At 40.1% G+C, this 17,266-nt stretch overlaps 1 protein-coding gene across 41 annotated transcripts in view; it reads left to right on the forward strand.

The window, feature by feature from the left end:
* Positions 1–17,266, forward strand: part of LOC113034723 (ankyrin-3-like) — a 119,151-nt gene that overhangs the window by 37,818 nt on the left and 64,067 nt on the right. For 2 of the 41 annotated variants that reach the window (XM_026189655.1, XM_026189667.1), the window contains exon 1: positions 15,705–16,323. The exons of 38 other annotated variants lie outside the window; for them this stretch is intronic. In XM_026189655.1, the coding sequence (XP_026045440.1) occupies positions 16,288–16,323 (36 nt within the window). In that variant the 5' untranslated portion in view covers positions 15,705–16,287. One more of the 41 variants, XM_026189648.1, reaches the window with a different exon arrangement.

Below are 17,266 nucleotides of genomic sequence, written 5' to 3' on the forward strand. Positions count from 1 at the left end.
GCAAGAAGAATGAGTTTAATAAAGTTTGATTTATCTGACTGCTTTATTTCGCGTAATGTGCCTTATAATCCTGGGCACCCTATGGTCCGAAAAATACGTACTGCACACTACAGTTTAATGTTGCAAAGCACCTCTTATGTCAGCCCATTTCTACTGGAAATGCCTTTTGGTTAAACTTTCAGCAAGGAATTTGCATTTGCACTGTTACATTTTTATAAAGCTTTAATGTACATAAAAACCAGCTTCTTGTTTAAGTGAAAATAAATGATAGGTTGTCTTTTTGCGCTAGTAATGTTGTGGAGTTGTATTTTGTCTCGCATCAATTATATCGTTGGTTATATCGTTATCGCAAATTTTCAAATATATATCGTGATAAATATTTTTGCCCATATCGCCCTGCTCTACACCCAGTGTGCTTTTTTGTTGCTGTAGCCCATCTGCTTCCAGGATTGACATTCAGTTTGACATCCAGAGATGCTCGCCTGTATACTTATGCTTGCAACAAGTGATTATTTGAGTTTCTGAGTCATGTAAAACACCTTTCTTCAGCAGGTCATCTTGACCATATCTAAATGTCTAAATGCGTTGAGTTGCTGCCTTGTGATTGGCTGATGAGATATTTGTTTTAACAAGCAATCGAACAGATATGCTTGACAAAGTGGCTGGCGATTGTAGTTACAGTGCTGAATGGTATGTAAAGGGAGGAGGGGTAAAGAGAAAAGAAAAGAGAGCAGAGGCTTGATAACGTAAGGACAGAGAGCGACATAAAGAGAGGGGGAGCAGGTGTTTGTGGTGATAAAGAGAGAAAAGAGAGAAGGGGGCAACCTGAAGCTGGCTATAAGAGAAAAAAGATCAGGGATAAGTGGATGAATTAGAGTTGGTGTTTGAAAGGGAGGAGAGAACTCAAACAGTGTGCACACATAATCTGACAGTGACTGATTAGATCTCCTTGTCTTTCAGCTACTGATAGTGTATTGCTTTTAAAAAGCATGATGCTACCTGCAGGCTCTAGCTCTTTTTTCATCCATTTGATGTATATGTCTGTCTCGGGGTCACTTGCAGCTTACTGTTCACTGAAGCACTATTGTGCATGAGTGTGTGTGAGTCGAAGAGGGGGAGGAGGGAAAGAAATGACGCCCCCACTCTTACAACATCACACTTATTAAACCCCTGCTGTGCGTCAGTGCCAGACCTCCTCCATCAGCTCTTAAATGCGCCAAATGGTGTGTCATGTGTGCGTTTGTGCATGTATAGCAGGTGCTCCTCATACATTCGCTGATAAAGCTTACCCGTAGTGCTGTCTAGATTTCCTACATGTCTTGCAAACACCCACACACGCACACTCACACAAACGCTATTTACCCTTGGGACTCACGCCTGTATGGCTTGATAATTACTTTCATTTGCTCGCCCCCACCTGCACCACCACCCTGTTCCCCTGTCCTCTATTTAACCACCTGCCACTCCACCATAACATGCAGAGATAACTGGAATCATGCGACCATCACTTTTGTTGTCTGGCTTGATTTTATGAGTCAAGCCAAGCTCAGCAGAGATAATACTGAGAACCCCCCTCCCCTCCCCCCACACAAAGAAAAGGCTACCCTAATTAATACCCTAATCTCATATCTTATCAATAGTCCTGGATGCGTCATCCAGTCTTTTTACATTTTCTACCCCTAAAAACATCTGCACCTGGCCAAGGACAGGAGCATGTGGTCCTGGCTGGAGGAAATGGGCTGTGTTAGGACAGATCGATGGTAATCACACCTCCACACAGTTAGGTCTCTCACATGGAGTAGGGAGAGAGGGAGAAAAGGGGGTAGGGGTAAAAAGGGAAAGCAGGAGGTTAGGGGTGTATCAAGGGTCCCTTTGGGAACAGAAAAATGCCTTGATTCATGATTAGTGAAAAAATATCCACCCCACCCCTATCCCCTCCACCCATTCCAACTCCCAAACATGCATGCAGCCTACTTTCTGAACAAGCTCCAACCTCACTGATTGAATTGTTTTAGCAAGCTGATTTTGCTGTACATACCTAAGCTGCTCTGGTGGTGGTGTGCTGTATTTCGTCTTTGAAATGTGTAATATTGCCCTCTGTAGAACAGTAAAACAGTCCTGCGATGTCTAACTAAGAGACTCAACTTCAACACTGGCTCTTAAAACCACTTTGTCACAGTATAGACGCGGCATTTTTGTGTACTTTTAGCGCTGAGGGAAAGACTCCATTCCACCTTAAATCAGGTAATTTAGTGTGAAAAGGTTGCAGTGTGATCTTAGCATGGGGATTCTGAATTTTCACACAGTGTATGTGGTCTCGAGTGTACTGTGCAGTATAGTGAGATATAAAAGAAGCAGTTAAATGATCACTTTTGTCATCTCTTGGTTTTAAAACAACCTTGTGCAAATTGTAATCCAGCATAATGACAGCTGATGGGAAAAGGTTCATTGTAGCTCCAAGCTGGGATTGGTATTCTTTTACTGGTTATGTGCCAGATCACTGGAAAAACAGACCTTTAGACAGGGAGCATTACACATAAACACACACAGAAGTCTTTGGCTGCATGTTTTTATTAACAGTTGTGTGCACAGCCAGGATAGAGGCAAAGCATTCTGTCTACTTAATTTTGATAGTGAATTATTCACAGGCAGCTTTGCCAAACATGTTTGCACTCTGTTATCAGTGAAGACTCCCAGCATATTGCAGATTGGATATGTGATTTATCATCCCCACGAAGACTATCTGCTCTGAAAGATGACTAAGGCAGCACAAATTCTAACTAATAAAAGCACTGGATTTTGCCATAGAATACCTAAACGACAGCTTTAGAAAGGTCAGAGAAGGTTACACAGAATCCAAGTTGTACCCAGTTGTACTATGTCTGAAATTCAAGGATGTGGCTGGAACAGATCGCAAAAAGAGTGGATTCATATCATGCCTATATTTGTGCTCGCCCTCCCCCAAATGTCCTCAATTTCAAGCCCAGAGTCTACTGATTTTTTTCCCCTCTCTTTCATATTTTTTCTCTGTCCTCCTGTCCTCCCTTCTCGTCCTTTCCCTGGTTGTTCCTGTAGGTAACCAGAGAAGGGAATCAATGCCTGGGTGGCAGTTGTAAGCAAAAAAGTCTGGCTCTGTTATGACCTCCTATCTGAGCTAACATATTGGTCATCATTGCGGGACTATATTCTCATAAATTATGCGTTTAAGTCATTCATAAATGTTTAAAAAATTAGTTTGGGCCAGACTTTCAATATTTACAATAGGATTTGCTTTGGACTTATCTTTTAAGGTGTAGTACATTATAGTTATAGAGCAGGAGGGCATATTCTAGTTTATAGCTTTTATTAAAGTGGGCTTACATTTAAGATCAGCTTGAGCATCACAAAAGTCCTTTATTTAAAATTATTATATGGACTTACACATCCCTGTTTTTAAAGGCCCTTTGAAAGAATTAGTATGCTGCCTTAAATGGTGTTTTACTAGGATAGTTAGAAAATTGGTGCTCCAAGGGGCATTGTCTGTACACGTTGTGATGTAGATTTACTTGTGTGTCTCCAGGACTGATGCTGTGCTCTGTCTCTGTGTGTCTTTCAAATCCATCAGCCTACTACAGATCTATCGCTAACACTGTACAGCCAGGGCTAAAACAGGAAATGAGAAGAGTAGAACATTGAAACAAGAGCAGTAATAAATTACTAACCTATAAAAAAGAATCCATGGTTATAGATTCACAAATGTCAGTATATATGGGTGATTTAATTCCCTTTTTCTTAAACTAAATTGAATTGTGTTTAGGACAAGTGGTCCCCCATGTCTGTCATCTTATACAGTTTATCAAGTTATCAAGAAAATATTCCATAAGTGTTGTAGTAATGAAAATAACTCAGCTCCAACCTGAAAGAGATGTTAAACCTAAAGCAGTAATGAAGACTGTTCTTGAACTGATGATGACGATGGAACTTCATCTCTGTTGTATCACCTTTCACCTCATGCAATCATTTCATTACCAACACGTGAGCCGCCCTATTCCAGACATAACTGAGTCAATGCAGTGTCTCGAATTCACTGCGTTTGAAATCAGTTTGCTTTACAATTTCCGATTGCACAGCTAGCATGTTATTTTAACTCTCACCCTCTTCTTCCTCCTCTGCTGGTGGTCCTTTCTCCTTCGTTTCACTACAGCTCCTTTCACAAACACCCTGCGTGTTGAAAATAGATCAGCCCTACAGCAACTTCTAGCAATCTCCCTTGATGATGTGTATTGCCGCGTTGACAGTCTCACATCAGATATTTTTGGTTGTGTTTCTAGTTGTTATTTCAAATGCAGCTTGAGTCACAGACAACCCAAGTTCTGTATGCACTGTGTGTCATCTGTGAGCCCACCCAGTAGTCTCCTACCTGAAGGACAGTGAAAAGCATTACCCAGAGCTTTGTCACATTGTTACTGTTTTAGAACAAACGTACTGGGGCATTTATATGTAGAACTTTTTGTTTTTATTAGAAATATTTTGTTATATTTTATAACTTTTTAATATACTGTATTATTTAATTTCATTTAGTTAGTTACTATGACAATATAATTTCATCTGGAATTAATAAAGTACTCTTATTGTTATTCTGAAAGTACAACTTCAACTGTGAACTTTCATCATCCTGCCATCACTGTTGTGCTAAACCAGTAAGTTAAGCAGAAAGGTCAGATATTTGCTGTCAGACTGTGTATGCTGTACTTTGGTGGCTCAAGCTTGTTTGTAAGGTTTCCTTTTGCTTCAGTTGGTCACATTCACATTGGACTTTTGAAGTAACTTGATTTGCAGCTGCTGCATGCCACACTTTTTTTTCTTGATTTCCACATTCGTTTTTTAGGTGAGGGAGATGAAGCACTAGAAGAGACTCTAGAGGGGCCTTTTCTAAATTTATTTAGGGCTCCTCGAGGAACCATTTTAAGGCGGGAGGTGTTCTGCCCCTCTGCAACACTTCTTGCAGTGGCAGTGCGAAGCTCTTTTTGTGTTGTCTGGGCTTAAAGGCTACACCCGATGAGGTGCAATTAGTCATAACTTCGGTCAGCATGGAGGAGCATGATCATTCTTCTGGTGATTTATATATCAAGAATGATTGTTCAGTTCATCAAAACCTAATCAACAGATTAATCAACTATAAAAAATATCCACAGGTTATTTTAAGGAATCATATATCGCAGAATTTGAAAAAGGGAAGTGCTAAATCATTGTCCTGTTTATATAATTGCAGTTTGCTATCTGACAGACTGAAGGCTTGATCTGATACACTGAGACGGAGCAGTACGCGTCAGGTTGCTGTTAGTGGTGCTGCTGACTAGGTTGCTGTCACCATGTGCATTTGTGTGTGTGTGTGTGTGTGTGTGTGTGTGTGTGTGTGTGTGTGTGTGTGTGTGTGTTGCTGACTGGGATGCTGTCAGCTGTGTGTCAGCCATCTCGACACCTACAGTGCACTTTTAACTTTTTTTTGGGACCTTCCCTCTTGATGCCCAAATGTCCACCTCAGCTGAAGAAGGGCACGCACACATACACACACATACACACACATTCACACACAAGTTGCTGAAGTGACCAATTATAAGAAGTGTTGGAACTAAGCAGGAATGACACAGTCTAGAGAACAACAGGAAAAAAGCTGTGCTTGTTCTTCCTTTTAAAGGGTCAGCATGTGAAACGTGTAATTTTTAAGCCCAACTTGATTATATCCTATAACGTGTTGATTTAAATTTGATTTAAAGCTCTTTTAGCTGTTATTGATTAGTCTGTTGACAGTAAACTAGTAAAGAGTAAAACAGCTGCGCAGAGTCTGTCATCACATTACGTTTTGGCAGAATTAAGATTAAACAATTTGATTCAATCTCACCGTGACTCTAATAATGTTATGAGTCAGGCGCAGGCCATTTTACAATTGGTGCAGCGGGAAGCTGTCCCGCAAATGGATGATTGAATTGGTGAAGAGTAGAGAAGCATGTTTATGCATCTCAGTTTTTAAAAAATATGGATTTTTTTGTGTGTATTCTATTATTCTATTATAGAATTAGCAATACCTTCTGTTTGTTTGAGAACTGCTGATTTATGTTACAAAGAGGAGACACTTCATAGTGAGCTGAGTTATGGGTGGAGACTGCTCAGTTGCATTCTCCTCATAGGAGCACATACGACACTTAACCTAGTGAACATCAATTTGTCTGCTACGACTCTAGGAATGGATTAAGGAGTCCAAACAGTCAGCCAACATGTAGGGAGTTGCAAACATATCCTTAACTGAAATAACCTCAGTTACTTACGTAAACGCTCGCAAATGGAAGTTTAGTATTTCAGCTTGTTTGAAACACTTCAAATTTGTTTCTTTTCCTTTTATTGGCCAGTTTCACAATCTCAGGTTTGTGTTTGTGTTTGTAACTCAGCCCAGATATCCAACATTCAGCTGCCTCTCCACTGCTGATGTTGAAACTGGTGTTTTTTGGGTACCATTTGTAATCAAGCTGCCAGATAGGCACCTGTGAGGTGTCTGTTTCTCTACCTCATGACTTTGATGTACTTTACCTGCTGCTTAGTTTTGCACACCAACGTCTCTCTCTAGTTAGAGCCAGTTTGTGATGTTCTGTCAGGGTAGTAGTACTTGCAGTTGTGTGAAATCTTAAGGGTTTTTTTTTTTAAGTTGCTTTGTTTATTTTGTGTTGTTTCCTGACATGGAATGGTTTTGTTTTTGTTGATTAAGAACAATGTGGAAAGTTGAGCTTTTTTAAGACTTGAATCAAATCCACAGATACTGATGCTCTGGACACTTTCAGAGTTATTAAACTTTTTTTTTCTGGACAAGAACAGGACATCTCTGCTAGCCTGAGTTAACAGATTATAAAACAGAAACAGTACAAAAGGAGAGATAAGACAAGGGTGCTGAAAAAAATGAAGCAAAATTAAGCATAGCAGATCTGAATCCACCAGGGACAGAACGATGTTGCAGAGAGCAGGAGGACTCTCGACTCACTCTGTGTGTGTGTGTGTGTGTGTGTGTGTGTGTGTGTGTGTGTGTGTGTGTGTGTGTGTGTGTGTGTGTGTGTGTGTGTGTGTGTGTGTGTTGTAGAGAGAGTAAGAGTGAACGTGTATACTGCTCTGTTGGCTGCTACAGCAATGCTGACTGTCCCTATCAGTCAAGGTTATGTCTTATTATAGGTCATTAGTCTCTCTGCTCAGCTGTGACCTTGGCGGTACCTGCAGGAGCATGTATATACACCATAGTAGTCAAAAAGCTGTGTGTGTGTGTGTGTCTCTAAGTGTTGTTTATGTATGTGTACCTAGGCTGCAGCCTTGATGAGCACTGAGTTCTGGCTATCCGTGTGATAGATGAGTGGACACACGGGGTCACAGAGGGTTAGCTAACACACCCATATGCGGGGGGCAGGGAATGGATGTCACTCACAGATTTAGTGCTACAGGACTGATGCTGGTCTAAAGTAAAAGTGCTGCCACCCACAATAAAAAAAATGTCTGCTGTGCAGGACAATAGCTTGTGTTCTAACTGCCAACAGACATTTACTGGTTGCTTTTCTTTTCCCATTCTGACAGTTACACTGAGACACGCAGACCACAACTGGCTATATCATCAAATTCTAACACACCTATTAGACTCATTTTTGTGGATTTAAAGAAATAATCCAGGAGTTTACGTGCCATAAAATAGTCTGGCACATACACTCCCACAAAACCACAACACTTTTACACTTTTTTATTTATGTCTTTCTTGTGTATTTGGTATTCTAATATCTGAAAAAATGCAAAGCTTGGCAGTACTTAGTACATAGTACATAGTACAATCCATGGGTCTAACCACATATAATGGAAATATACAATATTATATTACTCATCAGAATTACAATTTTCATACACATTTTAATCCTCTGAGGGCCCAAGATCAGTGTGGTAGTTTAGTTCAGAGCTTGTTCCAAAATCGATGCTGTGCCGGTTGATTAGATATTTAATTTAGTATAATTTACCACTGTTCCACTTGTAGCTTGCTCTGACGGTGAACTGTGTTTTGGATGTTGTATAGAATCAGATTGGACATAACTGATCTAAAGCCAGTCTTATTTAATGGACTGAATAAATGTGAGTTTAGGAACTCTGAGATGCTGAAATGCATCGAATGTCCCGTGCTAAACAGCACAGATGTTAGAGACTCTGCTCATAAGCATAGCCAGCATTAAATAGCAGACAGCATCAGAGAGAGAGATTTTACATTTGGGGTTTTTTTTGAAGGTCACATGATATGTCTTTACATGGCATTGTTTGTGTGCACTGACATCTGCTGGTGTTATTAATTTAAATCAGTTGCTCTATGCAGAGACGCTTGGATTGCTATTCCAGCGCTCGGTCCACTTGTCAAAGCCTTTACAGTCTTTTGGTTTCCAGGATTAGCCTTTACTATTATTGTGATGAGTTTTAAATAAAACTAAATATAATTTAGAGTGTGCAAATTGTTTAAAATGCTTTTTGCTCTTAAAGAAATCAAGACGTTTCTGTGTATTAGTGTGTCCTTTGAGAAATGGACCACTTCAGGGTAACAAAACACAGGTGAATTTCTCTACACAACACACTCACATTGCCTGTCTTGTTGCCATGTTCAGGGAGCACTGCTATTAAGGATTTGGGCCTTACCATTCAACAGCCTATTACTTTGTGTTGCCTGAGGGGCAGCTGGCTGTTTCAGCACCTAATAGCCTTCTGTTTGCCAGAAAGAAATGCCAGGATATTATTCCAGTGTAAGAAACAGAATGTGTTACAGCTTCTGTATTTGCAGAAAAGAGTAGATATTTAAAAGGTATAAATGAAGGATAATCAGTTGTATTGGTGAGCAGGATGATGTGCAAATCCAGTGTAAATCCATGTTCACGCTCATATTTTTTCACATCACTTTGTTTCTTTCCTCTTCTCCTCGGTCAGAAATCCTTGGCCTCGTGTCAAAGGGGCGATCATGGAGAATTAGATTATAGTCCCGTAATTTTGACAATTTCTACTGAGCAATTCATGCTCGTGTATGTGCTTAGTTTAAGTGCTTGTTTGCACATGTGCGACTGTCTAACTGCATGCTTGTTTGTGTGCGCACTGTGTGGAGACTGGGGGGGCTCAGAGGGGACAGATGGCTCATGGTCTGTTCTCGTCTGGTGCTCTCTGTCTGCCAAAGATCAGGCAAAAACAGGTACAGCACTCTGTTTTTTTCAGCCCTGCACCGACAGGGGAAAAGCAGGACTTTTTATTCTTCCTGTTTTATAGATAGCTTTATGAGCTCTCATAATGTTACGGTCAAAACTACAGAAATGACATTTACAGCAGATTTTGTTGTACCTCAGTGTCAGACAATGAACGCATGATTTTCTTCTGTGGCTCTTTAATGTGGTAAATGTTTAGCTGGAAGACTGTAGCATACTTTTTGACTGGCACGTGTTTGTATTCCATCTTCCAGACTCTAAGACTTTAATAATTTATCAGGGGGATTTCTGAATTTGCTCTGCCGGGTTTTCTTAGTTCAAAGACATCTTGACTAAGTGTGTCCTGCATCAGACCGTACCCCCCTTTTTTACACGCTGTATTATTTGACTTTGAAATAACAGCTGTTTGCCACAGTGCAAGCAAGAAAATGAGCAAGAAAAGATTTTTAAATGATAAAAGTTATGCAAAAGGTTTACCATGCCAATGAGTACACGTTAACATACCAGCTGTGCATTTTGCTCAGTGATGGACAATTCACATCTTATTGATCTTTCTCAGCCATCATAGCCATTTGTGATAATGGGGATGGGGAGTTTTTATACTTGGCTTTTCCTCTTTTCCTATTTAAAGCCTTGGAAAGACCCTCTTGGTCTTCTGCAGGGGCCTTGGAGACGTATAACATAAATACATCTTATACAGAGACACACTGGCTGCACACGAAAACATAAAGATATTTTTCATACTTACCTATAGTACTTCAATTTGTTAACAAGATCAGCTAATTCCAATGTTTTTGAAGACCACTTGAACATCATAACCCATGAAGACTGAGACAAAGAAACATTAAAGGCCTCAAGCGTTTTCTAAAGTCAGAGGCTTTAAACAAACAGGATGTTGGAAAGATAAATGCACAAAAAAAACTGGCAACAAATCATACTACCTTAAAACTTGATTACATAACTCTGAATGTCATCTTGAATTCAGTTTCACCGTGTCCTGTTAAATTTAGGACTAGATGCCAGATGGGCATTTAGTGTCTGACACTATCCAGAGTACTTTCAGTTATTGTAGCAGAGCTGTGGTGCTGGGCTAGTTGAGCTAATGTGAAATTTACAAGGTGCATAGATGCTATAGTTAGCTTGCTGCTTACATACTAAGGCTAGGATTGTAAACCAAAGAAGCTCATTCCCTTTTTGACCTCAAGAATGAAATTGAGGAAGCTCAGTGAAGCAAGGGAGTAAAGATTTTCACTAATGATGTGTGCAGTTGATGAAGTGAGATCAGGAGCCTCTGTTCATCTTCCTTTTCCTCCAGATCATTGGTAGTAGCTTAAACAGTCCTTATAAACTGACACAGAGGAAAAAAAGCCAATTCTCTATTCAGACTAATCATGTCAGTTCAGGCTGCTCAATTTTATATATGCATGTTTCTCATTTACATTTTCTCCTCAGATCTTTCTTTTTGAGCGTTTTGTGAGTCATCACATTTGGGACTGTAAGCTTTTGTCTTTTTCAGGTCTTTTACAGCCGAGCTTCTTTCATGTGTTACCCACACACACACTTTCAAATGTATTTATTTATAAGTCACATGTACCTTTTTCTCTAGTCCATATAAAGACACACACAGATGCACACACTAAAAGTTATTGCAGTTTCAGCTCCCACAGCTCATTACCTGCTGTTCAGCCAGGACTGGGTCTTACACTCATTACAGTCCATCTACCGGTTAGTCATTTGCATTTTTATGTCACATTTTTATGTCACAAAGAAAGGAAACTCACTCACATGAAAATGTGACTGTAGAGGACTGCCCCTTTTTAAACACAAAAGGTCTGTTAAAGTGGTTATGGGTTTATTGTTTCTTTCAAATTGCTTAACTTCTCACCAAGTGCACATGATAGGTTATTGAAATTAACGTGTTGAAAACATGCAGTGATGAGTCCAAAAATCATTAGTCCTTGTGAGCAGCAAAATCACTCAGTGGTTAGTAGCAGCCTTACCTCAGAGTAAGGAGGTCTTGGGTCTAAATCTGCGCAGTGCTGCAAAGCTCGAGACTTCTAATTCCTGGTTAAAAACATTTCTCAACGCCAGAATAGTGTATCAATGGGGAAGCATCTTGTCACAGTTCACTCCAAACAAAATCTCTGACTGATGCATTGTTCTCTAACTGAACAACACAAACAAGGAATCTAAATGAATTTACGAATGCATTTCTACATTTTAACTTGTCCTTCTTCTGGATGTGTATTCTATCCACCAAAACACTGTTGGTGTTGACGATGCTTAGCTAATTCCACAGTGAGGTTTGCGATTCTTTGCACAGTTGTCATGCAGGAGACTGCCCACCAGAGTCCAGTGTTTGACTGCTCAGCAGAGTCTTCTGCAGGTCACACTGAGGTTAGAGATGGTGAGCTGAGGGAAAAAGAGGAGTTGTCTCTGAATTAAAGCCAGACTCTGATATGTTGTTTAATTTTCTTTGCCCTTTTAGCCCAGAGCCCTTTTTATCTGCCCAAAGTCTGTTTCCTCCTCGTGCCTGTGCGCAGCACCGTGTGACCATCGATCTTCTGGAGCCTGTTTTAGGATGACTTTTTGGCGCGACAGCTATCGATCGAGTATGGTGCACTTGTGTGTAGATTTAGCTATACAGGTGAAATCCAATGCGACATTATGATGTCACCCATGTCAGTGTCAGCGTTACTGGCCCTAGACAGCAGGGAGACAGGACATTTCATGTCATGTGCAACAGTAGTACTAACAGTAACATGATGATAGGTGATAGAAATGTTTTAATTACCTACACACGGCTGCAGCAGAATCAAAGGAAATACTGACACTTGATTATAAAATGTATTAAGTCAAATATTAAATGTATTAATCAGATATTTTTAAGATGATTTACTCCGGTCTGTACTAGTTTTTAAAAGCTAGATTATATTAGCCACGCTGCATAGTTGTAGTTGAAGCTTACTTATTGAGTGGTTCACCTACTTTCCATGTTCTCCTTTCCTTCTCCTACTCTCCTTTCTCCCCCTCCTTGCTGCCTTCCCAGCTTTCTCCCTCACTTCCCCTCCTAACCTCCCTCCCTAATGGTTTCATGTCCCAGGTGACACAGGGGAGCTGTGCCCTTGAGCACGCTTCACGCAGCAGGAGCATTAAATATCTGTGTATGTGCGCGTGTGTGTGCTTGTGGGGGTGTGTGAGATGTAAATTTTCAAAAGACTTTTAAGCATACACCCTGGAATAATGAAAGTGTGATATTTTATAGCCTCTGTGAGGTAGCTCAGTTCTCGTAAGTGTTTGTAAACTGGAAAGGAAAGCTGGGCAACAATTTGCAAAGACGTTTATTTTCTAGTACGACAAAAACCTCCAAGAACTGTTCGAGTACAGTGTGCTGAGCTGTATATCATGCTGGTAATTTTATTTGAAAATAGTTTGTCAATTGGATTTTCAGAAAATGCACTGCCATGTTATTACTGCAGGGTGGCAGAATATTTTTCCTCCCAAAACTTTTATCTCTGATTAAAGTAACGTGTTTACGTCCTGTTTAGATTTTAAGTAAGTGAAAGAAAGGTTGAAAAATTTACAGATTAACAATACTGTGAATTTAAATTAAAATAAAGTAAATAAAATAGATTCTGATCATCCTTTTTTTTGCCGTGACGTATGGTTCTGCACTATACAAGGAAAAACCCTGACGTCACTATGTGTGTGTGTGTGTGAAGGTGAATAAATGGTGGAAGACATATTGGTTCTCTGTTTCTTGCAATTAATTTATGTTATTTTTTATTTCAAAGAATACGATTTAAAATAACACACACTAAAATACCACACAAATGCCACCAGAATATTAAATATGTGTATATATATATATATATATATATATATATATATATATATATATATATATATATATATATATATACATATACATATATATATATATATATATATATATATATATATATATATATATATATATATATATATATATATATATATATATATATATATATATATATATATATATGTATGTATATATATATATATATATACATATATATATATATGTATATGTATATATATATATATATATATATATACATATATATATATGTTTGTTTTTTTCCAAGTAAAATACTAAACCAGGACTAAACCAGTGGCTGTGATTGCTGGCAGCCGCTACCAGTCGTGAGTGCCAGAAAAGATAATTTTCCATAAGTAGGCCCGACTCTCTTCCCCTTCTGTTGTGACCTCCCCCGTAACCATGGTAACCATGCCTTTTCCAAGGAAGGCTGCTTATTGCAGCGTTACTGTGAAGGGACCTGTGATCCACCAATCACATGTTCAGCTCGCCACTTCTGGTCCAGAGCATCTGTCACTCCCTCTGCCACTTCTCACGTGCACTAGTCTCCCTCTCTCTCTCTCTGCATTTAAATTTCCCTGACTCCCGCTGATTGTCCCCAACTCTCTTTATCTGTCGTCTGGCAGTTTATAGAGCTGGAAAATACCCAGAATGCAGTGGTGTTATTCATCCGGAATAGTAACAGAATGCACTGGCCTTTGCTGAGAGATGGAGTGCATGTGACTGACTATTCTGTCTGTGTTTACATCAGTGTCTGTGATACTCTCTGCTGCCAGGAGAGTCCCCAGTAAGAAAATAACAATTTATTGTCAAAATCTTACATGCAACGTATTAGGGATTTTCCATATGCTGGCATTTAACCACAGTATTTATTTAGATAATCTTTGGATTAGATTATCTTCCACTGAAAATAGTATTAGTAATATGTATTTTGGGGGGGTTTTATGCTCATGCTGGATTTTCTAAAAGCATAAAAACATTATTTTGTTTTACTTTTGAGCTTCAGTTCAGATGTGTTTATTTTACTTTTATAGCATCTTTTAACAACAGCACTGATCTCAAAGCACTTTAAATTTCTATAACCACGGTCTTTTCGCCCTTCGTTTCCTGTGTAGTTAACCGGTTGTGTATCTCATTTTCCCCATGCCATGGCCCTGCATTCCCACTTTAAATTTTTTTTTACTTGATGATTTTCTTTCTATACTATGTACACAAAAGAAGCTTCATTCTCATTAAAGGAAATACTCTATTTTATCTATATGAGGGATGACACAAGATGCCCACTCACTGTGAATTTCCTGGACATTTCCCTGCGTTATTCCCACATGGGTGCAGTTGGATTTTATACCAAGGAGCTGGCAGAGTGAAGTTAGTTTAATGTCCAATCTGACTGATCTAGACATTTGCATTTTCACGTACAGCTGTATCAGGTAGTGTCAGTGAGAGGTTCGGGGCTACAGTGCACAGTGTAGCACAGGAAATGGGACAAAAGGGCTAAGAAGAAAAAGAGAGAGAGAGATAAAAACCACCTAATCAATGGTGTTTTGGGGTCTTTTCATGCTGTTTGTTGACATTAAAAAGATACATGTTGATATGTAGTGTTATAATGGCTATTATCACATTGTCTTTCTGCTTTATCGACTGCAAATGTGCAGCTGGAGCAATGGACCAATCTTTTAGCTTTATAAACATGCAACTGAAAGCTATGTGAAAGCATAACAGCAGCGGGTGGTCTTGGAAGATGAATGATCAGATTGCATGCCACCCACAGGTGCAATAATCCTGGATAAAATATACACCTCACTAGTTATGCTGGATGTTATGCTTAACTTGCTCATACAGATAGTGATCAGATCCAGCTCTTCATGTAGAGCAGTGAGTTCACTTGGTTGCTGTCTTACTGTGTGGGGGGATTATCCAGCAGAATCTGCGAGGAGAAGTGGGGCGTGCCTGCTGAGGGGTGAGAGGTGGAGAGACAGAGGGTGTCCCTAATACTGACGGAAAAGCTCCTAATCCTCTGTTAAAATATCCCCATTGACCGTTGGGGGTGCCCCTCGGATCCACCTGCCCCTAGGATAGTGTGTGGTGTTATTGTTGTTGTTGTCTGTTGTTATTGGAATTATAAACCCCATAAACCACCCCCAGTAGGCACGCAAAGTCTCACTGCTGCTAGCTCCCATGTTCTCAGATCCCCCTGGCTCATTTTACACAACTAGGTAGAGCCGCCCCAGCCGGGACATTAACTCACAACACTCAAACTGGTCTTTTGTTAGGGGAAAATAGCTGATAAGCAGGATGACAATAAAAAGCCGTGTGCTGGCAGACCCTGTGTGAGGCAGGGAGAGTGAACCAGAGAGAATGAGTGGGAGGGAAAGAGGGCAAGTGGGTGGGATAACAAGAGGGGTTGAGGGGGGGTGGCATTTTAGCGAAAGTATTTGTTTCAGCTGCTATTTTCAGTTTGGCCCATGTCCATCATTGACTACCCAACCTTGGATATCAAGATAACGGTAGCAACCCCCACCTACCTACCCTGAGAGTAAATGAAGGTGAGAAAGAAAAGGAAGGAGGCAGAGAGGGAGGGAGAAGCCTCAGCTATTATGGTAAGTCAGGGTGCTCTTCCTGCACACTCCCTGATTTGAAGGTGCTTTCTGGGGCAGGGGCCAGCTTCTGTGAGGCAGCAGGGATTTACTCTTGTTGACATTTGATAAAAAAGACACCAAGAGGGGACAGGGAGGGAGAGAGGCAGCAGAGGGGATTTGGCATGTGTCCTTTCTACAGCGTGAAAGACTACGAGATGTTCAGTGCTTTGTTTACTCGCTACAGCAGTGCTGTGTAGACCTCCTCTCTAGTTTTTCCTCCTGACATCAATTTCCTTTACCCTCTGCAATACGTCTTCAGCTTCCCTCCATCCCTTTGTCTGGTGTGTGGGGCATCAACCAGGCAGAAGAAGGGGCTGCCTCCAATTACTCCTATGCTAGCACTTCTTAGTTTAAAAAAAAAATCCTTTGTTAACTGAACAAGTTGCACCTTGCTCTTTCCTCTGAGTGGATAGGATGGATCGTCAGGAGGCTGAGATAAGGGCAGGACTAACTAACGGACTGACTTAGCAAATGACTGCTTGGCTGGCTGGCCACTCTGAGCTCAGGTTTCACTGCTTGTCATTCTGAGGAGAGAGAGAAAGAGGGAAATAAAGTGATCATGGCGGTGGAGGAGGGTGCTGTCTTCCTAACCCAAGTGAGTAGTGCTAGAATTTCTGCCTGGATTAATTTGATTTATTTTGCAGTTTTGTTTATTGACTCACTCAGAGGTTAATATTGTGAATTTAGAACCATTTTGTGAACCATTAGAATGGTACTGGTCTCATGTCATTCATTTGTACTAGGCTGTGGCTGCGTATGAACATGGAAAGTCAACTGATCTTAATGAACAGAGCTTGAAGTGACTGTGTGATTGTTTGATCCTGCATGGCAATACTAGATCATGTTTTTGACTGGACTGATATTTGCCCATACAAATTGTACACATCCAAAATGTAGGTAAGTAAATATGTGAGTTCAGCTGAAACTTTTATTGAATTACTGTAGTGTGATAATATTCTCAGTAAAGCTGTTTCATTGTTGAACGCTCTGGATTAATGAATTTTTTCCAAAGTGATTTACTTTAGTTACTTGCTCATTCATTCATTCATTCATTCATTCTTTTGCTTTCTAAGTCACACAGTGTCTCACTGCCGCTTAGCCTAAAAGCTTTATTAGAACCACTTGTCTGCGCCATGTGCTGATGGCTGATGGTACATGCAACTCTTACATTTAAAATCAGAGAAGATTAAAAAAATGTCACATCTCTTCATATAGATATCATGTTATCACTTAACATCCATGTCTCTAAAAGGTTTAATTAAGATTTTCTGGTGTGAGCTTGTTGACAGTGAAATGATGGATTAATCAGCAGCAGCTTTTCTGTATTTTGCATGGAGAAAAAGAAAGAAGTCAAGTTTCCATGGGGAAATAAGCAAGGCTGGGGATTTGGGAAGTTTGGCTATTTAGAGCTGAGAGGAATGGATGTTGTGGTTGCTGAGATGAGGTTCTTTGGCACTCATAGAAGATGTGGCCTGTTACTCAATGCCCCTGACTCTCTGCTTGTAGAGCTCTGTGAGTTTTGTGTTGTCAGGAGAGCA

This window comes from Astatotilapia calliptera, chromosome 13 (genome assembly GCF_900246225.1).
Source record: "Astatotilapia calliptera chromosome 13, fAstCal1.2, whole genome shotgun sequence".
NCBI lineage: Eukaryota > Metazoa > Chordata > Actinopteri > Cichliformes > Cichlidae > Astatotilapia > Astatotilapia calliptera.